The sequence below is a fragment of the Arvicanthis niloticus genome, chromosome 6, assembly GCF_011762505.2.
Source record: "Arvicanthis niloticus isolate mArvNil1 chromosome 6, mArvNil1.pat.X, whole genome shotgun sequence".
NCBI classification, from domain to species: domain Eukaryota; kingdom Metazoa; phylum Chordata; class Mammalia; order Rodentia; family Muridae; genus Arvicanthis; species Arvicanthis niloticus.
In genome coordinates, this window is record NC_047663.1 from 102,379,344 (window position 1) to 102,405,133 (window position 25,790).

General features: G+C 44.6%; 1 protein-coding gene across 3 annotated transcripts in view; it reads left to right on the plus strand.

The window, feature by feature from the left end:
• The first annotated feature begins 4,693 nt into the window (after window positions 1-4,693).
• The window catches only part of Ercc4 (ERCC excision repair 4, endonuclease catalytic subunit), a 32,381-nt gene continuing 11,284 nt past the window's right edge, over window positions 4,694-25,790 (plus strand). The window contains exons 1-8 of one of the 3 annotated variants that reach the window (XM_076937447.1): window positions 4,694-5,163; window positions 6,587-6,767; window positions 16,737-16,932; window positions 17,834-18,041; window positions 19,764-19,944; window positions 20,937-21,065; window positions 22,105-22,215; window positions 24,397-24,994. In XM_076937447.1, coding sequence (XP_076793562.1) covers window positions 4,957-5,163; window positions 6,587-6,767; window positions 16,737-16,932; window positions 17,834-18,041; window positions 19,764-19,944; window positions 20,937-21,065; window positions 22,105-22,215; window positions 24,397-24,994 — 1,811 coding nt within the window. In that variant the 5' untranslated portion in view covers window positions 4,694-4,956. The remainder of the gene's footprint in view (window positions 5,164-6,586; window positions 6,768-16,736; window positions 16,933-17,833; window positions 18,042-19,763; window positions 19,945-20,936; window positions 21,066-22,104; window positions 22,216-24,396; window positions 24,995-25,790) is intronic. The other 2 variants (XM_076937446.1, XM_034506470.2) reach the window with 2 other exon arrangements.

Here is a 25,790-nt window from a genome sequence, read left to right on the forward strand (position 1 = left end):
TAAACTCTTTCTTCCCTAAGTTGCTTTTCAATAGGATGTTTCATCATAGCGACAGAAACAAAATTAGAACATTTGGTTAGCATCTTCTCCTGGAGTGATCATCCCTGAATCCTCAGCACTGAGTTTAGGGTCTCGATTTGATGAGCTTTGGGTGTAACACCTCTCTGTATCTGTAAGCTGCACATCCATGCATCCAACCAATCACAGGCAGGATATACTGGAAAGAATTGCAACTATCCTGAACAGAAATAAACTTTCTCTTATCAAAATATCCCCCCCCAAACAATGTGCCACAGCAAATGTTTATATAGCATGTGCATCGTGTTAGACATCACAAGTCTCCAGTGATAGATAGTTCAAAACTGTACGGCAAGACTCTGTGAGTTTGGTGAGAAGACTACGCCATTTCCAGTTCACAATTTTGCTCTGTGGCAGGAAATAAACCCCAGGGCTTTGCACATGCTTGGCAAGCACGTGATCTGCTCCCAGCCCCTGTGCCACTTTGTACAGCAAACTTGAGCATTTGCGTATTTAAGGCAGTGTCAGAGGAGGGAGGCAGAAGGCAATCCCTCATGGATACCAAAGGATGGCTGCCTACAGTGTGAAGGACTACATGCTGAGAGAGATGTCAGTGGCCTCCCTCTGGCGGTTGTGATGAGACTGGGGTACGCAAGAGAAAAAAAATGATGCTTAAACTAATTGCCAGCCTCATGTGAAAGGCCACTGAAGACCTGCCTGTGTCCTTGTGGACAAAATTAAAAGGAGGTGAGTCTGTTCATCAGAAGGAAGAGAGGGAGAGGCAAGGCTGAAGAAGAGGAAGGGGAAAGGAGAAGTAGAGGGACTGGAGAGGAAAGGGAAGAGGGAGGAGAAAGGAAGAAGGATGAGAGAAAGAAAGGGTAAGGGGTGGGAGAGGGAAACAGAAGAGGAAGGGAGGGAGGAGGGGGAAGCCACTAAGAAGCAAAGGCTTGGGGAACTGTGAGGCTATCAGAGGGAAAGAAACCATCACTAAGTTGAAAACTTTTATGGAGGAACAAAGATGAACTGCAGATCCGATTGGTCAAAGTGTGAAAAGGTCCTCTGTCAGGTGCCAACCTGAAACACTAGCTGTCACCTAGACTTCCTAGGGTAATGTTTTGGTACTGATGAAGTGCTTACACAGTAGCTGGGGAGTTTCTTCTTTTGTTTTCATTATAAAGGCAGTGTAAGTACAGGGAAGGAAAGTCTGACAGAATAGAGGGGAATAAACAGAAAACGTAAAGTTCACAGGAGATGCTGACCTCCTGTCTCAACTCCCAAAGATTTCATTTCTTTCCAGCCCTTCCCATGCAGTCCTGTGGAATACTATCGATATTTTAGACAAGTGGGGCCACACTGTCCACTCTTGCTTTACAACTTTCTCTTTCTTCAGTGTATATATGTTAGAGATATATTAGATGTATATTAGACACTGGTCCCTCCCACACCAGGTTTTCATAGCTCTCTGATAGTCCACTTACTACAGCTTCATGAAAGTTTTTCAGGTACTCTCTTGTGATTGGACAATTAGGAATGTCCACAGTTCACATAATGAGAGAATCAACAGACTTCTTCACACACTAGCTCCCTAGAAGAACATAAGACAAGGATTTTGCCTGTTTTGCTCCCTGATAAGACCCTAGCACTTGGTACAGAATCTGACACACTGTATGCTCAATTAACATTCACTGGAAGAGGGAATGCTTCATGTGCATTTGTAGCGGGCCCACTCTGTTCCGCAGGTCCGGGTCTAGCAAGAGAGAGAGTGGGGGGAAGAAGGGGAAGAGACGCAAAGAATGGAGACAAGACAGAGGTTCTGATCAAGTCTCTTGTCTATTTTTTATTGAAAGGAAATCTGGGGTATTTATACACTTTTGCCACGGGCCTTGTAGGTGTGGGTATGACGTAAGCCTTACAGGCATGTATACCACGTGCGCCTTACAGGCATGTATGGCATGGATAGCACATGGACAGCACGTGAACTGCATGCCTTGCAGGCATGGCTACCACGTGCGCCTTGCAGCTGGAGGCACTAAACAGCAAAACAGGATATGTGGGATATTAGAGTGTGCTTCAGCTGTTGTAGGCTGTTGAAAAACAAGTCTCTTATCAGGGTATATGGCTCCAGATGGCTGCAAAGATGATAGCTGCTTTCAGCTAAAAGTCGGCTCCCAACATGCATTTATACTTCTCTATGGCTATTGTGTGTGCATGTGTGAACTCACCCATATGCTCGTGTATATGTACTGTGTGCACATACATGTGGAGACCAGAGGTCAACTTTGAGTGTCAATTCTCAGTCACTGTCCACATTGGTTGTTTTTTCTAATTACATGCATTTATTTACAAAAGGTGTGAGCTATAGCATGCATGTGGAAGTCCGAGAACAACTTTCAGGAGTCAGATCTCTCCTCCAGCATGGTAATTCCTGAGCTCAAGCTCAGGTCAGCAGGTTTAGGCAACAAACATCTGTACCAGCTGAGCCATCATGACAACTACCTTGTGTTAGAGACAGGCTCTCTCACTGGCCTGGACAGCAAGCCCCAGGGACTGTCACTGCCTCCCAGCAGAGCTCCGGTCTCCAGTGCAACCTCTCACCTGGATTCTAGGGGTCACACACAAGCACCTATGCTTCCACAGTAAGCACTTTCTTCACTGAGCTATACCCAACACTCTGTGTATGCTTGACTTTTCAATGAACCTTGACCTTCTAAAATAAGTGCTCCCTGGCATGGTCCTAGCTATAGCTTGCTTGCTTGTTTGTTTTGATAGGCCAAGAACTTCATCTTCAAAGTTCAGTGTAGTCAAAATAAGAAAAGATTGTGCATCCTTTCCCATTACTGCTGAGACAAAGCACCACAAACCCAGAGGTTTAAAATAACACAAATGCAATGTCTTCCAGATCTAGGCACCAGAAATGCACAATGGGTTGTTGGAGGTGGCTGGGATACTTCGTAACTTCCCAAGGGAGAATCCAGGTGTTTCCTGGCTCCTCACGGCCTTTCCAGGCCCTTTCTACCTCAGTCTGACCTTAGTTTCCCTTTCACAGTCCCCTTTGAAGCTAAGCCCCTGCCTCCCCTTTGCCCCTAAGCTCACCTTTATGATTATATAGGCCACACCTGGATAATTCAATATCATTTCTCCATCTCAAGAGTTTAGCTTAATCACATCTATGAGGTCTCCTTTGCCATGAAAAATAATAGGTTCTAGGAATTCAATGTGGGCATCTTTGGGTTGCATTATTCTGCCTGCCACAGCCTGGGAGGAACAGGGTGTAAACATCAACACTGTCAACCATGCACCCACCTCTGAATGTGTGTGAGTGCCTACTTACTGTACCCTGAACTAACGCTAAGAAACATACCATCCGGCTCTGTGGCCTTGCCTGATTATATAGCCTGCTTGCTGAATTACAGGCATTATCTCCTGGCTCCCAAGAGTGCAGCATGGGAAGCATCTGCAGGTATCTCTGTCCACTTCAGAAGATTCAGGAATTATTATTTGCTGTTTTCTTTATGACTAAACGTGAGGAAAATGCTGGAGGAAGGAGAGGAAGGAGAAAAAAACAGATCCACTTACAAGCAGCTGATGTGAAGGGAGATTAGTAGACTAGCAGACAGCGTAACGAAGGTTGTGCAAACTCAAATAAATGTGTCCTTTTTTCTCCCACTAATCATCCACTTCCAGAAATCTATCTTGAGGGTTTGGGTGAACTTCTGTATAAACACAGCTAGTGAAATGCTATGTACAATGTTGCTGGGGAGGAGTGGGAGGAATTAAATGTTCTCAAGTAAGTAACTAGACAAGCATATGCCTCCTCGTTACAGAAAACCCAGCCACATAAACGGCTTTAAAAGATTATTACATCAGAGATTTGGGGAAAATTAGCGACGGACTCAGGGTCTTCCACTAACATATCCCAGCACTCTTTATATTTGTGCTGGAGGATCCCCATCTTTAGCTCAGGCTGGCCTTGAATTTACTTCAGCATGTGGAATAGCCTGTCCCACCTGGATAAACCAAAACTCGAGTTTCGAATCTTAGTTGTTTGTTATTTCACATGGATAAAGCGTGCACAAAAATTGAACAGCAGCACGAGGTAGGGTGCACTTAAAAAGTATGAATTTCGCGTTGTTATTAACCGTGGTTATTCCTGAGTAATGGAACAATCATATTTTGTCTTCATTTGTATTTCTTATGGGCTGAAAATAAAGGAGAATGGGGGATTCTGACAGAGAATGTGTCCTAGATTGTTTACCTGGGGTTTTTAGGTAGTTACAAACACGACCCAAGATGTCCCTCTAGTGGCAGGCAAACCGCAGCTGCAACTGGCACCTGATTGCGGCTTTGTAAAACAGCTTATTGTATTCAAGACCTTTGCAAACAAGAAACTGAAACTCATAAGGTATTATGCTTATTCAAAATTTTCAAGGCGAGGGAGGGACAGAGGTAGGGACTAAACCCGGACTCTAGGAAAACGGTGTCGATTCTGGATGCACTTGGAATACTGACAGCTAACATTTTGAACTGTCGGTATTGGAGGATTACCCAGATTAGACTTCTCGGTTTGCATTTTGTTAGTTTATGTCTAGGCCTAGAGAACTAAAGGATGGGGAACCCCGACGCCCCCTAGTTGCCGTCTGAACCTAGACGCCTTTCCGCGCGCTAACGCTTTCGGCGCCTCTCGGCTGAGTTCGGCTTAGACCTGCCCTCTGGCTCGGGCACTTTCGGGCCACACTTGTCCCCGCCTTGACTCCTCTTCGGCTACAATCGGTTGGCTCTCTTGAACTCGGCTCCCTTCGTCTACATCCGGCCTACTCTCAGCTGCCTACCTGGTTCTGCGCTCCTTCGGCCTTAGCGTCCCTCCCCTGCGTTCGGCCAGCGTTCGGCTCAATTCGGCTCTTTCCGTCACCGTGCAGCCGCGGTCCCGGAAGGGCGCCCATGGAGCGGGGCCTGCCTGGGGAACGCCAGAGTATGGCGCCGCTGCTGGAGTACGAGAGGCAGCAGGTGCTGGAACTGCTCGACAGCGACGGGCTGGTGGTGTGCGCCCGCGGGCTCGGCGCCGACCGGCTCCTTTACCATTTCCTGCGGCTTCACTGCCACCCGGCCTGCCTGGTGCTGGTGCTCAACACGCAGCCAGCCGAGGAGGTGCGACCGCGGGATGGGTGAACCCGAGGGTTTGGGAGACATCCGAGCGGAGATCCGCGCGGCAGGGACGGTTGCAGGGACCCCTAACCCATGCAGGTCTCAAACAAGGCACGAAAGGGAATGAATTAAGATCCCGGGGGGAAATGCAAGACACCTACACAGTTCCAAGTCGCTGTGAAGGAGGGAAGGGAACCCAGGGAAGTCCCAGTGGCTGCCACGACATGGGAGAACGTTGAGTGAGGGTCCTTGAAGGAGATCCAGGCCTCTGACACTGTGAGATGACTCTGCCAAGTATGGAACGCATCCCAAGGAATTCTTGGATTCCTCAGTTGACATGAGAGAGCATTGACTAGAGGTCCTTGAGGATGATAAAGGGCCCAGACACAGTTCAAGGAAACTGAGAATAAGGGTCCCACACACTCCCTAACACTGGAAAAAGAGAGGGGCGACTAGGTTACACATTGAGGTAGAGGAGTGGATTAGATTGCATTGCAAAGAAAAGAAGGTATCAGAATCTGGGTAGGAATAGTATCTGGGTTTGAAGTTGGACATTAAGGGTATTTGGGGGGACAGTGTGGTCCCTAAAAGGACAATGACGGGGATGACAGGGTCTCTGAGAGTGATTAGAAAGTGGAAAAGGAGATCTTGAGGCTTTACAAAAGAAGAGGGGCTAGGGAAAAAAGATAGTTGGGGGTGAGGGGGAGAAGACCGGAAGTTAAAGCTAAGAGAGCAGTTAATCAGGGTCAAGGAGAACAGGTGATCCCAAGGTCAATGGAATGAGATGTGCCTTGCTGGGGATGTTGAGAGATGGGGACATAGCTTAGCATGATAAATCTGATGACCCCCTAGGTGTAGTGTCAGCCGCGAAGAGTCACCGATAACTCCTTCAAAGGCTGAGGCCCTGTTGGCTTCCCCTAGGAATCTCCAGTGCTTGGCATGGAACTTCGTGCAATGTAAGATGCCCAGAAAGGTGGCATTAGACTGAGGGATTAACGGGCCGTTGGACCTCTGGACATTCTGCGGTCTCTCTAGGAAGCATCAATACTGACCTAATAGTCTAAAGCATTGTCTGCAGAGAGGAATCCCTTGTCTCACATGGATTTGGCCGGAAGTAGCTTCTAAGTAGTAGAAAGCTTTTAACCAAGGTTTTAAAAGGTTCTGTGGCTTAATGTTGTAATGGAAATAATGACTGAAGCACAATTATTTCTTAATAATAAACACCAAAGCACAACTTAATCTTATAAAACAAAACCTTAAAGTGACCTGATTGGCTGATGGGCATAAAAGAATAACTTGGTTTGCATATTCTCTGCGATGTTCAAGAGCTCTGAGAATGGAGACATCATTTTAAACCTCTGTAATCTATTTTAAAAGTACCCTGCCCTGTACTAAGCAGCTTACTAATGAGTTTAATTTGATTTAGGAATATTTTATCAATCAGTTGAAGATAGAAGGAATTGAACACCTCCCTCGAAGAGTGACAAATGAAATCGCAAGTTCCGGTCGCTATGAAGTCTACACGCAGGGCGGTATTATATTTGCAACAAGTCGAATACTTGTGGTTGATTTCTTGACAGGTAGAATACCTTCAGATTTAATAACTGGTAAGAATTTGAAATCTTCCTTATATACAATGTGAACATTTTTTATTTTTGTCTATCTCCTCTGCTAAGTGCTCTGCTCTTGTCACTCAATGTTGTAGTTGAAATGTTGACAAACTACCTGACAATTGTAGAGGTTCAGCAAATATCTATGACATAAATAAGTATGGCTACATGTCACTTAGGACCGAGGCTCTATGATTTAGCTATTGTATGAAGGCCTTAGAGCTTACATACAGAAACCCACATGCATGCCCTGGAGAGGTGGATCAGAGATTAAGAGTGGTCACTGCTCTTACAGAATACCAAAGCTTAGCTCCCAGCACCCATGTAAGGTGGCTCACAACTGCCCATAATTCCAACTCCAGGGGATCAGATTCCCTCTTTAGCCCTCTGGGAGCACTGGGTTCAACATGCACACCGTCCCCCACCCCCACACATGCACAAACACATATGCATAATTTTTAAAATAATAAATTTAAAAATCCTGGATATTATAGCTCAATTAGACATTGACCTCTTGTTATAACCAAGAGGCATAATAAACAGAGCTGTTTGGGCCTGATGCCACCATTAATACAGCATACTGTTTTACAGTTGGTTTTTATAAGTAGAAGGGAGACCTCCAAAATAAGGAAGAAGAGGACAGTATAGTAAATTAACTAGATAGTCATTTAATAGATTGCTGAGTATTCTGTGCATTGCATGTAATTGTACATGCTGTATGCTGTGTAACTAGTGACATATTTGTGTTAGATATTTTTATTTTTTATGTTCAGGGACGTTTTACCTGTTCGTATGTCTGTGTACCACATGTGTCTGGTACCTGCAGAGGTAAGAAGAAGTTAGGTTCATAGAACTGGAGTTATAGATGATTGTAAGCACCATGTAGGTACTGAGAATCAAGTCTTGGTCCTCTGAAAGAATAAATTATTTTAATCACCAAGCCTCTCTCTAGCCATGGTATTTGTATTGGCATACAAACCCAGAAAGGGCCATGCTCTCACAGAGAAAGACCCACTGGAACTTGGGTTTTTTTCTGCTTTGTTTTAACCTTGCAGCCCATTATGGGTTGAAGCATCGCTGTGCAGTGTGTGATTGTATGTAAGATGTGGCCTCTTATTTCCAGTCTGACTTTCAGTAATATTGTAATTGGCAGGCATTTGCCTTTTGGGTATAGCTAGAGTTGATGTGTTTATCAATACTCTTCATAAATCTCTAAGTAAATTTGCTTTTCTTCCTTTTCCCATGATTTAAATTAAACTAAATACTTACTTAATACTTCAGAGGGGAAAGGTGGGAGATACTTTCATCTAGGAGTAGTGTAGAAGCAATTGATTTTCATCATTGTTTGTCCCTTCAGAAATCTCTGATTGCCCTGAGGCTAATATAAAAGCCCTGCCAGTCTGCCATAAAACTACCCTGTGCCTCTCTACCCAGAGTACTGAAAACACTACATTACACTTGCCTGTTTATTGTCTGGCTCACCTATAAGCTAAGCTTGTACCAGGAAGCACTTGTTCATCTCAGGCTGAATAGCCAGTATGTGTCGCTAACACTTATTTGATAGCCGCTGTTGAGTTGTGTGGATGGTGCTCAGTGGTGAGTGTGTTCAAATGGCAGGAAACAAATTCATATGCACACTTCCCATTGTGTATACCTGACTGGCTGAATCAGGTTTTGGCAGTCTTGCCTAGCATGTCATTGTCTTAGACAGTGTCTTGAGCACTGCAGCCAGATGCACCTGACCGTGAGGGCTAACACCCTACTCAAGCAAGATCCTTAGTTTTCCTGAACTTCATTTTTCTCATTTTTTCAATTTTTTTTTCTTCTCCTATATAATACATCCCAACCACAGTATCTCCTCCTTCCACTCCTCCTAGTGGATCCCCCAGATCTACTCCTTCTCTGTTTCTTCTTCAGAAAAGAGAAGACTCCAAAAGGCAACAGACAAACAATACAAAATAAGATAACACTGAGACAAGGCAAAAGCCCTCCTGTCGAGGCTGGATAAGACAGCCTAGTGGGAGGAAAAGTCTCCAGAGCAGGCAAAGGAGTCAGAGACAGCCTCACTCCCACTGTGAGGAGTCCCACAGAAACACCAAGCTAAGATCTATAACATATGCAGAAGGCCTGCATATATATTAAGCACCCATGCATACTTCATGCTTGCTGTTTCAGTGTCTGGAGCCCACGTGAGTCCTGCTTAGTTGATTCAGGGGGCCTTGCTCTCCTGGTGTCCTCCATCCCTTCTGATTCCTACTGTCTTTCCTCACCATCTTCTACAGGGTTTTCCAATCTCCAAGGGGAGACCTCACATTTAGACTCTTCTCATAATGTCTGACTGTGGGTCTCTGTAATCACTTCCATCTGCTGCCAAAGGAAGCCTTTCTGATAACAACTGACAAGGCACTGTTCTATGCGTATAGCACCATGTCATTAGGAATCATTTCATTGATCTTGTTTTTTAAGGCCAGTCGTATTTGGTTCTTACCCCTGAGTCTCTGGGTTACCCAGTCTCTGGTTTCTGGCCATCCAAGCAGTGTAGGACAAGGGCTTACTCTCATGGGGTGGATCTCAGCTTAAATCAAACATTGTCCACTCCCACATGTTCTACACCACCATTACCCCAGAACATTTTAGAGGCAGAACAGATTGTAGGTGGAGGATTTTATGGCTGAGTTGGCGTCTGGGATTGAGTACATTCTTGTATGAAAGAGACTGGAGTGTAGAGGTGAAGGCTCCAAGACCACACCAGCTCCATCTCTCTACATTCAGTGAGCTGTGTGGACGTTGTCCTCAGCAAGGGAACCCTGCTGACAGTTTTCAGAGGGTTGCCTTCTGTCTTAACATCAGCCTGGATTGTTTAGGGATCTCCACCAGACCTCCTCAGCAACTACTTAACCAAGTGTAACCCACAACCAAAAATCTTGTCTGCCTACAAAAGCTGGCCTGTTCAGACTAGTATTCTCCATTCTAGGATCTTACTAGTTTCACCCTCATAGATTGTAGAAAGTTTCCATAGCACCAAGTTTCCACAGCATCCCCCAAATGTCCCCCAGGACCAGCTTCTCTCCCTGCATTCTCCTTCCATCCCCAACCCATTCCACTCCCATCCCCTTCTGCCCAGAATTCACTCACAGAATCTATTCTATTTCCCTTTCCCAAGGAGATCTATGCTTCCCCTTGTAGCCTTTCTTCTTACCTCTCTGTCCGTGAATTACAACTTGATTCTTTACTTAACAGTTAATTAGCTTGTAAGTGAATATATACCATGTTTGTCTTTCTGGGTCTGGGTTACCTCAGCCAGGATGATTCTTTTTTTGTAGTTGGATCCATTTGCCTGCAAATTTTATGATGTCATTCTTTTAACCACTGAGTCATACTTCATTCTGTAAACGTACCACATTTTCTTTCAAGTTAAGAGATACCTAGGTAGTTACCAGTTTCTTTCAATTGTGAATAAAGTCTCTGTTGAACATAGTTGGGCAGGTGACCTTGTGGTAGGATAGAGCGTCCTTGGGGTATTTGCCCAAGAATGGTTGCTATATGGTCTTGAGGTAGATCAATTCCCAGCTTTCTGAGGAATTGCCATATTGATTTCCATAGTGGAAAGTTTGCACGCCCACCAACAATGGAGGAGTGTTCCCCCTAATTCACATCCTCGCTAGCATGAGCTGTCACTTCTATTTTTGATCTTAGCCTTTCTGATGGAATGGAGATCTCAGAGTTGTTTTGATTTGCATTTCCCTAATGGCTACTGATGTTGAACATGGCTTTAAGTGCTTCTCAGCCATTTGAGATTCTTCCATTGAGAATTCTGTTTAGATCTTTATTTTTTAATGGATTGTTTGTTTTGTTTTAATATCTAGTTTCTTGACTTCTTTGTATATTTTGGATATTAGATCTCTGTCAATGTGGAATAGGTAAAAGTCTTCCCATTCCATAGGCTGTCTCTGTCCTATTGACGGTGCCCTTTGCCTTAAAGAAGCTTTTCAGTTTCATGAGGTCCCATTTATCAATTGTTGATCTTAATGCCTGCACTATCGATGTTCTGTTCAGAAAGTTGTCTCCTGTGTCTCCAGCGTTCCAGGCTTTTCCCCACTTTCTCTTCTATCAGGTTCAGTGACTCAGTGAAACTTGATGTTGAGGTCTTTGATCCACTTGGACTTGAGTTTTCTTCAGGGGAGATAGATGTGGATCTATTTGCATTCTTCTGTGTGCCCACATCCAGTTAGTCAGGCACTATTTGTTCAAGTTGCTCTCTTTTTTTCCAGTGTATATTTCTGGGTGGGTTTGTTTGTTTGTTTGTTTTTAATCAAAAATCAGGTGTCCATACATGTTGTACACAGACATACACGCATGTAGCAAGGCACCATACACATAAAATAATATTTTTTAAAAGAAAAAGCCCACTATGTTAGAATGGTAGCATTACTGTACTGCTTGAACACAGTAAACTCTTATTAAACAGTATCAAGGGCATTGTAGCTGGAGACATTAGAACACCTAAAGCACATGTTGCGTAAGTGGTTTTTAAGTTGCTAACATGAGTTGCTAACATTGTCTAGAAACTACCGCTAGATGTCAGTATTACACCATCAGTCACCCAGAATAGGCCTGCACAGTCTGGATCAATACCCCCTCAGAGCCCAGCTTACAGGTGGGTCCTTGACTGAAACTGACAAAGTCGAGTCCATCCTGGAACACATGCTGCCCTGTCTCACAACGGACACCTATAGCACTGCCACCACCCTCCACTCACCCTGCTCAGATGCTCCTCTTTTTTTTTTTTTTTTTTTTTTTTAATTTATTATGTATACAGCGTTCCCCTGCATGTATGCCTGCAGACCAGATCTCATTACAGATGATTATGAGCCAATATGTGGTTGCTGGGAATTGAACTCAGGACCTCCGGAAAAGCAATCAGTGCTCTTGACCTCTGAGCCATCTCTCTCCAGCCCCTCAGATGCTGCTCTTACAAGGACCCCACAGAGGCTTCAGCAGGAAGCATGTGGTTTAGAACCTCTTTCTGTGTCCACCCTCTTTCTGGATGATCTCAGTCAGGTTGTTTTCCCCTCCCCTCTTTTTAATCTTAAGGTAATACCTCCATAAACTGAGAACACAGAGTCCTCTGAGCACACCTGCAGGGGCAAGCCCTGATTGTGCAATGAGCCTCTGGGGACATTTCATATCCAAATCATGACATCAGATGGCCCAGGGTGACCCAGCCTCCAAAGGCCTACCTGAGCCTGTATCAAAGCCTGCACCTTGGGTTAGGGTTAACAATCTCCTTTCTTCTGGATTCTGAAACAATGAGGACCTTTTAGAGCACAATGTACTAATTTGAGGCTTACCTATAGTTTGAAAGTCCAGTTTTATTGTTTCAGTTTTATGTGATATTTCTGTTGTGTGTGGTATACACATGTATATGTGTAGGTGTGTGCACCTGTGCACACACATGGGCCAGAGGAAAATATGCGGTGTCCTGCTCTGTCACTCCCTATCTTACTCCCTGGGGACTGGGTCTCTCTCCCACTGAACTTGGAGGCAGGCTGGCAGCTAGCCACTGACCTCTCCTACAGCTCTGGAGTTGCCATGCACAGGGTGGCCATGTTTCTGTCTCTGTCTCCTACAGATCTGGAGTTGCCAGCATGTACAGGGCGGCCATGCTTGGCTTTCTGTGTAGGTGCTGAGGCTTTGAACTCGGGTCCCTGTGCTCTTGGGCTACCTGTTCCCAGATGAAAGACACACACAGCTCCCTGTATAATGCTCTCTCAAGAACCAAGTGTGGCCTGTGGGATCCTTGGGAAAGTCAGCTGCTAGGTTTAAATGTTCTCTGAGCAGGAATCGAGTATGTCATGTGTAATGAAGTGATTGGAAGGTCTTTTGTTCATAAGCTTGTAAATGAATTTTCACATAATTGCTAAGCTAGGTGATTAGTGAGAATAAATTTTAGTGCCAGCCACTTTGGTCCAGAATTTCAAAATAAAGTAATGCCGAGGACTGGCTTCAGCCTGGAGAGGGATTCTGAAAGAAGTGGTGTCTGGGAGCAGAAAAAACAAATGACTGGAAGTCAAATTGTGGGTCCAGGCTGGAGACAGCTTCCAGCCTGCTTTCTCTCTGTTCTGCTTTCACTGGAGATCTCAGGGGAATACTTTCTCTCTCTCTCTCTCTCTCTCTCTCTCTCTCTCTCTCTCTCTCTCTCTCTCTCTCCCTCTCCCTCTCCCTCTCCTTCTCCTTCTCCTTCTCCTTTTCCTCTTCCTCCTCTTCTTCCTCCTCTTCCTCCTCATGCCAGTTCTCCAAGCTGGCCTCTCTTGCTATTCTAAAAACCTTCCCTGGATAGCTCATCTCTATCATAAGAGTCTTTTATTTTTGCATGTCAATCCAGTCATTTATTCCAAGTTCCCTTTTGATTACCCTGTGACCCCAGCACCCCAGCCCTTTGATCCTTAGGAGACAACACATTTTTTTTTTTAACATTGCAGAAGAATTCAGAGATCTGCCTGCCTCTGTTAAGCACAGACAATAAGCTGGGTGAGACCCTGTCCTGAAGTTACCATTTCTATTACACCTGGGCCTGTAGTAAATAATATTTTAAAAATCCCTGCTCAGGGCTTCTTCCCTGACTTTGACCATTTATGTTCTCAGACGAAAGACACACACAGCCTTTATATTTTTTAAATATGCCTCAGGCAGTACAATAGGTGGGCAGCTCCTACCCTCCGTGCTGTTAAAATCAACCTATCAATAACCCAAGTTACTGCTTACTGTGTTTCATCTGGGCTGCTCTTAGCTCCAATTGGCCAGCCCACATGGCCATGGTTTTATGGCTCAGCTAACCCATGGTGGCCCTCCTTTCTCCTCTCCTACAAGTTCTTCTTACATGATGGCGTCTTCTTTCTCCTCAGCTCTGGTGGTGCTCTCTCTCTAAGCCCTCAAAACCTAACCCCACCTATGTCTCTTCTGCCCAGCTGTTGGCTGTTGGCATCTTTATTCACCAGTCACAATTAACTAGGGGCAGCAGCATTGTTTCCTTTGGGGCAAACAATTTTGGGGGCCTCAAATTAGCATTAGAATATAAGCAGCATCGCCTTTGATCCCAGCACTTGGGAGGCAGAGGCCGGCGGATTTTCTGAGTTCAAGGCCAGCCTGGTCTACAGAGTGAGTTCCAGGACAGCCAGGGCTACACAGAGAAACCCTGTCTCGAAAAACCAAAAGAAAGAATATAAGCAGCATCAGGCCAGCCCACAACAGGGCCTAATCTTGTTCTGTCCCAGGTCAACTCTGTCTGCCTTCATAAGCATAAACAAAAACTTTTAGCTGGATGGGATCTCCTGCCATCATCACTCTTTATCTCCTTGGTCAAGGTGCTGTCTTTTACTGTTTATTGTAATGCCAAGTGCTGGCCTCCAAGATTTGGCGTCTGCAGGTAACCTGAGGGGCCCTGCCCCATTCTGATTGGTAACTAGAAATGCCAGCAGCCAGAGAGAAGAGACACAGTTGGAGTTTGGGTTTCCTGGGCTAAAGGAGAAAGGAGCTGAGGGAGAAGAAGCTGCCATGGGCTAGGGACCGAGAAAACGTGGCCCAGAGGGCTGCCAGCTGGGTTAAGAGCAGCCCAGATGGAATGGGGTTATGGATGAGAAAGTAGATGCTAACAACATGAAGGGTAGGCAGCTGCCCAGCTGTTGCGCTGCTCAAGGCATATAAAATGTAAAGGCTGTGTGTTTTTCATCCAGGAATATAAATGGTTAAAGGCAGGAAGGAACCCCATGTCTGGGTATTTTAAATTTTTTACAACACTCCTTCCTTAGCATCTTTCTGACAAGCTGGCTCACCGTACAGCTGATTCTGTCCCTTTAGATTCATGAAGCCCCTAATTCATATTGCATTCTTTTATTTTGTATAGTTGAGAAATTATATATTTTTGAACTCATGTTTTTAGAGTTGTTTTTCACAGCCTTAAGAGCTGTTCTGAAGGTCCCAGCACTTACCATTTTGCTGAGATATTAGCCACACCTTTGCTTCCCAGACTGCTGTCTCTGATTATCATGGAGTCACTAATGTTAACAAGGAGGACATTCCTTGAAGGACGAACATAAAATATGTTCATTATTATACAAACAAGCCTTAGCCCACAGCGACCATCCACACTCGCCCACACTTGCTGGCCTTGCCCCAGGGGCAAGAACCATGTCATTTGTCCTTACCAAGGCCATGCTGGACCAGCAAAGTAATACACTATTCAGTGAGTTATTGAATAACAGAAAGGGCCCTGTGTCAGCATGTCATTTTCAGGACCCTGTGAGTGAGGCAGGCAGGCCCAAAACCTAGTGCACATGTGTGCAGGGACATGCCAATGTAAAGACTGAGACTCCTGATGGAAGGAAGAGTTTGACAGAAATTACATCTGACATGTTATAGTTCATGCTTCTCTCTAGATTGTCACTAAACACAGAGCCAAAACCACGGCTCAGTGGGTAAAGGTGCTTTGCCTGACCTGAATCCACATGGTGAAAGGAGAGAACTGACTCCCAGAAGTTGTCCTGTAACCGCCACAGATGCAGGCCATGCCTCCCTCACATGTGCACACACAACAAAGAAATGAGTGAAATAAGAATGGTAGTATGTTACAGCTCTCCTGTTTAGCATCTGATATTTAAAATTAGGAAACATTTGTAATTACTATCTTTTTTTGTATGTGCATATATTTGTGTGCTCTCACGTGGATAGATGTGCACATGTGTGTATGTGTGTAGAGACCCAAAACTTGACATCAGATGTCTTCCTCAATCTGTGTCTGCTTTATTTACTGAGGCAGAGTCAGTAGCTCACCGGTACAGGTAGACCCACAGCCACCTGACTATTATGTGGGCTCTAGGGGTACAAGCTCCAGTCATCACACCGACATGGTCATCCACTGAGCCACCTCTTCAGCCCTTGCTCTTGTTTTTAAGATTGGGGGCACTGTACCATACAGACCACAAAAGCCATGGTGCCAGGCATGCTGATGCATGCTTGAAATCCCCAGTACTCAGGAGGCTGAGGCAAGAGGATATGAGTTTAATTAAGGCCAAGCTAGGTTAAATATCAAGTACCTGTGTCTACAAACAAAACAAAATGTTGTATTAAGTTTGTTCATTAAAGGTTTTTGTTTTTAATTGTGTAATTTAGCTCTTTGTTGACTATATCCTCAGAGCTGACTTCATCTAGTGGGATGCAGCTGCTACCCAGACTTGTTAAAATGAAGCTATTTTATGTAGTCCATCTGTTCACATAGTGGGCTCAAGACCCATGTTCTCTATCACCCCCTCAGCCTGCCCTGCCCCCTTTGTCCAGACACTGGTGTTCCCAGTGGCTCCGGAGACTCAGTCCCTCACTTCACCTCCCTTGTGCACACTCGTCACTGGAGCTAAAACACAGACCACCACTTTGGCAGGTTGGTTTTTGTCCTCTTGTCACGAGCTAGAGTCATTGAGAGGAGTGGTCTACATTAGATCAGGCTATAAGCAGACATATAGGGCATTGTCTTAATTAGTGACTGATGGAAGAGGGTCCAGCCCATTGTGGGTGGGGCCATCCCTGGGCTGGTGGTCCTGGGCTCTATAAGAAAGCAGGCTGAGCAAGCCATGGGAAGCAAGCCAGTAAGCAGCACCTCCCATGGCCTCTGTATCAGTTCCTGCCTCCAGGTTCCTGCCCTACTTGACTGAGTTCCTGTCCTGACTTCCTTTGATGATGAACAGTGATGTGAAAGTGTGAGCAGAATAAACCCTTTTTTCCTCGAGTTGCTTTTGGTCATGGTGTTTCATCACAGCAATAGTGACCTTGACTAGGACACCACCCTTGAATAAGAGACCACAAAGGTTACCATTGCACTCTAATAAATCCTCTTTCCCTGTTTATCTATATATAAGAGATTCACCCTATACGTTCTGTTACTCCAGAGAGCCCTCACTAATACAACCCCAACAGGCATCCTCGTGTACAGAGCACACAGGATCATTGAGTCCTGCCAGGAAGCCTTCATCCTGCGTCTCTTCCGACAAAAAAACAAGCATGGCTTCATCAAAGCTTTCACCGACAACGCTGTTGCCTTTGACACTGGCTTTTGTCATGTGGAGAGAGTGATGAGGAACCTTTTTGTGAGGAAGCTCTACCTGTGGCCAAGGTAATGATGTCATGGGGCATGTGCTGTGAGCAGAGGAGCCTTGACTGAGCCGCAGTTTAATGCAGTGGATGGAATACAGTGTGAAATGTGCTATCCTGTCTATAAGGACTCCTCCCTCCTCTTCTCCCTCCTCCTCCTCCTCTTCTTTTTAAACACGTGTGTGTGTGTGTGTGTGTGTGTGTGTGTGTGTGTGTGTGTGTGTGTTTCGATTTTATGAAGACTACTAGTTGTACAATTATTCTTTTGTTTCTTCTTTTGGAATTAAAAACCTCCCATAATTGGCAAATATTTTGGTAGTGGAGGCCCAATCAGCTCAGCTCTGCCGTTAGAGGCACAAAAGCAGAGCCAGCAGGATTGCTCAGGGGTACAGGTGCTTGCCGGAGTTCAATCCCAGGGAACCACATGGGAGGACAAAACCAACCATGGGTTGTTCTCTGAGCTCTGAGTGCACAGACACACACCACAAGTAAGTAAGTAAATAAATAAATAAATAAATCTTTCAAAAAGTTAGGGCGAGGATAGTAAGATGGCTCACTGGGTAAAAGGAGTGCTACCAGCCTTGACCCAGGCTCCAGCCCCAGGACCCACAGGGCTGTCCGGCAGCCACCATACATGCACTGTGGCATGTGCACACCAAGTAAGTACGATAGGTCTTTTTGTTGTTTCATTTTATTTTTTAAGAGCACTAAGCTGCCGTACACAGTAAGGACCCAGGGCCTGGGGCCATGTTCACGCACACTACGAAAGCAGGCACTGAGTTGGGCTGGCACAGGTTTTCTGTGCCTGCCTTGCTTGAGTGATGGCTCTCCACTGTGAGGCCCCGTGTGTTCATATGCATTGCCGTTGAGCTTCCATTTTGTTTGTAGCTGCTGAAGCTGATTTAGAAACTCTGTCTCCATAGGTTCCATGTAGCAGTCAACTCATTCTTGGAACAACACAAGCCTGAAGTCGTAGAGATTCACGTGTCCATGACCCCCGCCATGCTTGCCATCCAGACGGCCATATTAGACATCTTAAATGCCTGTCTGAAGGAACTGAAGTGCCACAACCCGTCGCTAGAAGTAGAAGATTTATCATTAGAAAATGCTCTTGGGAAGCCATTTGACAAGGTCCACTTTTTTTTCTTCCTCTTGCTGCACAGCTAGTTAGGTTGTTGTTTTAGAGAATGGAAGGTATTTCAATATTCACCGTGTTCTTTGTAGGAATTAAATTGTAGGTGACTTAACGTGGGGCTGCTTTGCCTACCACTGGCAAATAGCAGGTCGCAATGACATACGTGAAAAAGACTGACTTTTTCAGTTATGGAGTGAGTGAATGTCTTATTGTAAGTATAATCAATGTCTCTCTTCCATACTGACAGTATCTGGGTATCTGTAGACAACAAGTCTATAAAGGAATGCTTATAATTGGGCATCCCTGAATCTACTGTCTTTTTTAAATAGAAAGTTGGGTGCAATTTTTTTTTTTTTGTTTTAGTTTTGGGTTTGGTTTGGTTTTGTGGAGGTTGTTTTTGTTTTTGTTTTGAGGCAGGGTCTCACTATGTGGCCCTATAATGTGTTGTAGTGAATTATCGACCTCCAAAATGCTATCTCTAAGAAATTTCAGGTCACATTTATTTTAACATATGCTGCTGCTGTCTTTTAAGTTCCGGGACAGTCTCTGTCACCGGGAGCAGTGTGTGGGTGTGCAGAAGAGACCAGTCTACTGTGCAATGCTGATGTGCAGAATGGATTTCGTGTGTTCTGTGTTCTCCCTTCATCCTGAAGTGTGTAGAGCTTAGTGTGTGCTGATAACAAACCTGTCCTAGAAAAGCAGAAGCTTTATTGAACACTGATTTCTGTCCGATGTCAGTGACAGGTGAGAGGCAAGGATTACTTTAGACATTCTTGCACTAATCACATGTAAATGTAGCTGGAGATTGCCTCAGGTCAGACAAAGCCTTGAGATCCATACATCTTCTAACAAAGTGTCTGCTGTTGTAGACTGGCTCTAGCCTCCTTCCCTCCCCCCCCTTCCCCGCCCCCCCATGCAACTGGTTTCTTGTGCATACACATCCCAGTCTGGAGCATGAACCATATGCCACTTCTATTCAGTGTGTCTGATGAGATGCCCCATATGCTGCTATTTCTGTTCATAAGAACAAGTCGCTGGTTTTCCAGTATATACCAGGCCATTTCTGTCTATAGTGCGTATGACCATGCATGTTTGTGTATGTCTGCATACATGCAACACTGTGTGTTGTGTCTGTGTGTGCTGGGTGTACATGTATGTATGTGTTGCACATGCTCCTGAGTGTACAGGGGTCAGAGGAGATATGGAGTGACCTCTATCATTTCTTTGCATCATTTCATTGACAAAGGGTCTTTCAAGCTAACAGCCAGAATGTCCCACAGGTCCTCCTGTCTTTGCTCCCATAGCTCCAGAGTTAGAGGCACATCCGATCTTTTTATGTAGGTACTGGGATTTGAACTCAGGTCCTTCTTCTGCACGGTGGACACTCTTACCCATGGAGCCATCTCCCAGCCCCCTGACAGTAATGCTAATAATAATTAAGGGAACTTAACTCCATCTGGTCATAAAAATTGTAGCAATTTTGTTATGCTTGAAAAATTAAAACATTATTAGGATTCAGTGACCTGAAACTTTCTAGCTACTTCCTTGGAAAGAAATATTTAGAGAATCTTGTTGTAGTAAAATACAAATAACAAAACATTTAGCATCTTAAATATGTTTTTACATATCCAGTGAATAACTCTTATGGAAAGTATAGCTGTGTTAAGAAAAGCTATACTGAACATATCTTAACAACAGTAAATTGTATTCTCTTTCAGACAATCCGCCATTACTTGGACCCTTTGTGGCACCAGCTTGGAGCCAAGACTAAATCCTTGGTGCAGGATTTGAAGATACTAAGAACTTTACTGCAGTATCTCTCTCAGTATGATTGTGTTACATTTCTTAATCTTCTGGAATCTCTGAGAGCAACAGAGAAAGCGTTTGGTCAGAATTCAGGTGTGAGATTAAAAATACCAATATTCGTCTAGGAACTGGTTTGAATAATGTATTAATGGAAGGAGTGCTGTATTCAACCCATGTTACAAACTGCATTTCATGCTCACTGCACAAGGGTGCAGAGCTTTATTGATTGCTAACGTTCCCACCTACTTAACTTCTGTTCTGTATAATAAATATTCATATCCATTCTCAACAGTTTTATTTCCAGAGAAGACTTTTGTCGTAGTACAGACAGCTTAACTTGGAAATAGGTTGTGTTCTGGGAGTTTGGTTGGTAGAAACTTAAAATTAATTTTACTCAAAGCCCTAAGGGATGGTTTCATCCACTAGAAATCCAAAGACTTATGAGATACATTTAGAAGTACATACATGTACAGTGACTATCATGCTAACTACCTGAGACCCTTGAGCTGTAGGATCAAAATATGTGCATTTAATAATTTTCACTGCTTGTTCAGGACTTTCTCAAAAAGCAAAGTGCAGACTGGGAATATAGCACCATGGTAGAGCACATGCCTAGCACATGGAAGACCCTGGATACAGTCCCCATGTCATGAGATATAACACCATGGTAGAGCACATGCCTAGCACATGGAAGGCCCTGAATGTAGTATCCAGTGTCATGAACACACAACAGTGATGAAGTACAGAGTTACATAAGAAAGGACTCATTAGTTGGTACCACTGTCTTGGATTATGCAAAGTTACATGTAGAGAGTTCCCCAGCACCACCTTGGAAATGTCAGTATAGTTATCTTAGAATTACTATAAGCAGAGTTTTGAGATCTCATACCCATGAAAACCTCTTGAGGAGTCCTAAAGGAGGCCCTGGGCCACACTTTGAAAACCAGTAGTCTAGCCAAGCAGAGGCTATAACAGTAAAATGTGAAAGAAAGTTGGCAGCCAGTGGTCTGTGTGGGTCATGTGGCCATTAAGAGTATTAACTGCCACTAATTGAAGCTCTTTTTTTTAAAAAAAAAATCTATTAGGTTGGCTTTTCCTGGACGCCAGCACCTCCATGTTTGTGAATGCTCGTGCCCGAGTTTACCGTGTTCCAGATGTCAAACTGAGCAAAAAGGTCAAAACGTCGGAAAAGATGGCAAGTCCAGAAGGGCAAGGTCAGGCCTTTCATGCGTCTCTGTTCCCAGTGGCCACTGTGGTCACAATGGCATGGAAGCAGGTGTCAGCTTAAAGCAAATGTAGCATCTTCTGTTATGCATGGAGATGTGTGTGGGAAGAATACACAGTGAAACCAGAATGAGATCCACGGCCAGAGAACACCAGTGTCAAAGGCCAGATATCAACCAAGAGTGTTCTTACTGCTTATCTAGAAACATTTCAACTGTTACTATCTTGGGCACTATAGTCTTAGTGAAACATTTTAGCATTTTTTTGTAACTTTTAAAGAATATAAATACAATAGATAGAGGTAACTATAGGTTTGATTCCAGTGTCTATCTAGTAAGCATCAAGTATCACTTTTCCTAAGGCCTGAGATGGGATATTTAATACTTGTTTCTGCCTACTTTAAAGATCTATTCAAAATAGTATATTCATATGTCTAAATACTTATAGAATAAAAAATATTTGTTACCTGCTTTGTCCCATGTTCAGGATTGTAGAAAGCATAGGCCTATTAGAAATAATAAATACTGCCAGGCGGCAGCAGTGGTGGCTCATGTCTTTAAACCCAGAACTCTAGAGGCCGAGGCAGTCTGAGTTCCGGTCCAGCCTGGTCTACAAAGTGAGTTCCAGGACAGCCAGGGCTACACAGAGAAACCCTGATTCTAAAAGCAAAACAAAGGGAGGGAGGGAGGGAGGGAGGGAGGGAGGGAGGGAGGGAGGGAGGGAGGAAGGGAGGAAGATAGTAAGTATTGACGGCACCTGTCCCTTTCATTGCTGCTTATGTATAGCACCACAGCTGACAACACAGAGCAGTCTCCTTTGGCCATGCACATGGTCTGTCCACCCTGTCACCTCTGCACATTTCAGCTCAACTTGTCAGCAGGCTTTTCTAGGGAAGTAGCTCCTGTGTCGAGTGGTGGAAACTGAAGGACATGTCCATTCACAGTGATGTCAGTTTTCTGTTGTGGAAAGCTTCGGCATGGTTCTGGTTGAACATCATACAGAACAAGGTTATCATTTATTTCTGTACAGAAACAAAAAAAGAACTGGTTCTAGAAAGCAATCCAAAGTGGGAGGCGCTGACTGAAGTCCTGAAAGAAATCGAAGCAGAAAATAAGGAGAGCGAAGCCCTTGGTGGCCCAGGTAGGAACAAAGGAGTTGGTGGCATTGGCCTACTCTGTTGTTTCTGAGACAGGATCTCATTGGCCCAGATTGGCTTGGAGCTTGCTTTGTATCAGAGGCCAGCCTGGACATTCTGATTCTGCTTCCTAGCACTAGATTCCAGGCAGGTGCCACCAAACCCCACAGGGGCACACAGGCGCTCAGTGTCAGTCGCCTGGAGCCAGCGCTACTTCAGTTCCTTCATTCGCTGAGCTTTCTCCAGGTTGAGTCATTTTGTATTCATGAAGCACGGTCTTTATTGCTCAGCTTCTCGGGCCTTCTGTTTAAAGATTTAGCACATTCCCATGTATGTATTCACCAGGTTTTTAATCTGGACTTTCCCAGGAATCAGCTAATGGTTTTTCTGTTTTATATGCCCAGTCAAGTATCTTCCCAAAGAAGCTTAAATGCCTCTATTGACTGAGCCCTAGAAAAACAATTCCAGTTGTAGGCCTTCTGCCTTCAAACACGAGCATGCTAACAGATGAGCACTGTAGACTAAGACAGACATGTAAATTACAAATAAAGCAAGATAGAGGGTAAATACATGTTTGAAAATACAGACTGAATCTTTGAACTGCAAAGTAGTAAAGGCAAGCGGGGTGGGGTGATGGGCACCGGGGAAATGACACTGAAGAGTCTCTAGAAAACCAATGACTGTGCACTAACCGAAAGTCACTCAAGGGGCTGGAGAGATAGCTCAGCCATTAAGAGCACTGGCTGCTCTTGCAGAGAAGAGTCAGTCCCGGCACCCACATTAGACAGCTCCACTTGTAACTCCAGCTCCAGGGGATCGAGCGCCCTCTCCCCGCCTCCACAGGCATATCTGCATGTTCACGCTCACACACACACACAAACCCACTTTTTAAAAAAGGCATTCAATCTTTACATTAGTAGATCCTGGTGATAATTACCCAGTTACAGTTCTGTGACCCACAACCCAACATCACACATGCTCACTTAGGTAAAGTGAAAAAATAATAAAATCTGAGGTGGGGCAGGATTTTCTCCAGCAGACAATGAGGATGTTGGCGTTAGTGTTTCCCTCTAGACTTCTTTCACGTGTTTTCTGTTTCACATTGAAGTGTCACTAGGATGCACCCATCCGTTGGCCTGCAGTCAAGGATAGCTTCGCATATGACCCAACACAAAAGTTTATACTTGAAGCTTTATGAGGGGGCTGGTGAGATGGCTCCATGGGTGAAGGCCTTTTCTGCCAAACCAGATGACCTGAGTTCATTCCCTGGAAACCACATGGTGGTGGAAGAGAACAGGGTTCTCTGACCTATGCACACACACTAAGTAAATTAAATAAAATGAATGTAATTAAAACTTTTATTTAAAAAACTGAGGGGATTTTTGCACAGATCTGATTGCACAGTTCTCAAGCAGCTAACTAGAAACTCACTTTGTAAGGCAGACTGGCCTTGAACTTTGAGCCATCCTCCTGCCTCTGCCTCCTAAACACTGGGACTCAAAGTGTGTCATGACATTGGTTTTTATAATACTCATTTTCATTTTACTTAGCTAACTGTAACCAGAAATTACACATGCACACCAACTGTATTGAGACATCTTAAGTTTTTATATTAGTGACCTGCTTTCAGCTGGGTCTTTAATGCATGGTGTCTTGTCTTCGCCAACTTAAACTACACCAGTTAATTTGCTCTCTCTTCGTAATGGTACCATCTGTCATTGCCAATTTCTGTCTTTGGAGTTTTAAATGCTGTTTTTATTGCTCTAAAATTAACTATTAGATACAATCTTCTCTGAGAATTATTCTACTTTTAAGGCTAGAAAACCACCTCCATCTTGGAAGTGAAGACAAGAAATCTTTTCTTGTGATTTAAGATTTTACATTTAACTCTATAATCCATTTGAAATGTACTTTAGCATCTAAGAGCCTCGAGAAAAACGATTCATTTGCAGCTTCATTAAAACCTCCACTGTGCCTTGGCTCTAAGTAGTTATGGCTCCAGCTTTAGTCCTGGGATGGGTCCAGAGGTGAAAGCTTGTAGTTGCTACCCAAGCCCGTTTTGAAAAATGTGTAAATTGGGTCCTTTAACGAGGGTAAGATGCCGTCCTTTAGAAGGGGACTCAGGGCGGCCCAAAGGAGCCCAGGATGGGAGTGAGCAAGCAATCATGTGTTCTGTCTGATTGCAGGCCAAGTGTTGATCTGTGCAAGCGATGACCGCACGTGTTGCCAGCTGAGAGACTACCTGACCGCGGGAGCAGAAGCCTTCCTGCTGCGGCTCTACAGGAAAACCTATGAGAAGGACAGCAAAGCTGAAGAAGTGTGGGTAAATTTTAGAAAGGGGGACGGCCCAAAGAGAACTATGAAATCTGACAAAAAAACAAAAGACTCCCAAAACAAAGAGCGTGCTTCCGCCAAAAGGGGGGCTCTCAAAAGAAAGAAGCGAGAACTGACTCTGACGCAAGTGTTGGGGACTTCTGAGGAGCCGCCAGAGGAAGGGGCTGCGGAGGAAGACCTGCGCAGACAGACCGGCAGTAGTCCAGAAGGCTGTGGGGGAGAGATTAAGCATGAATCATTTGATTTAAATGTGTCATCCGATGCAGCCTATGGCATCCTGAAAGAACCTCTGACGATCATCCATCCGCTTCTGGGGTGCAGCGACCCCTATACCCTGACGCGGGTACTGCACGAGGTGGAGCCCAGATACGTGGTTCTGTATGATGCAGAGCTCACCTTTGTTCGGCAGCTGGAGATCTACAGGGCCAGCAGGCCTGGGAAACCTCTGAGGCAAGTCCGCCTGACAGTTCTGCGGGCTTTAATACAAAAACTGTCTGACCTGCATGGTGATTTCCTTACCTTTAACCCATGATGAGGCTGGTTTGACGCTGCTTTCTGGTGAATGAGAGAATGCTCCAGATGGATGTCAGCCGCCCAGGCTGAACTGCAAGCTTCCAGCACCCCTGGCATTTTCCCTTACCCTGCTCGTATTCTTTCTTTATGTCTGAGTGTGTCTCCCACAGGTACAGTATCTGGAAAGTCTAGGAAATTGATAATGTTCTGTGCAATAGCAAAGGTAATATAATAACGACTTAGCTAAATGTTGTTAATCTTCTAGAACACCCTGTAAAATCTTAAACATTTTTCCTTACATGTGTGGGTGTGTGCACACAATTCCAGCTTGCAAGAGTTGTTGATGCCTTCCTCCTTTTTGTGGGTTCCAGGGGCCACACTCATATTAGACAGAGGGCACTTCTACCTACTGAGCCATCCCACCATCTCACGGCTTACAAACTTAAGAAGTGCCTTTCTCATAAAACCAACATGTTTTAGGAATTACTGTACCAAGTTTTCTTGGGTTTCTAGAAATATCTTTAAAATCTACCAGTCTATCAAATGAGAAAGAATGCAGTGTTCTCGCTCTCCAGCTAGCTAAAGGGAAATAAATATCAAAATAACATCCTGAACTCAGTCTGAACCAGAAAGACAGCCAAGAGAAGCCTTTGGAACAGGGTGACTAAGGCAGCCTTTCGTAGCAGAGGCAGCACAGAGGTGACCGGGGAGACCCTAGCAGGAAGAGCAGTGT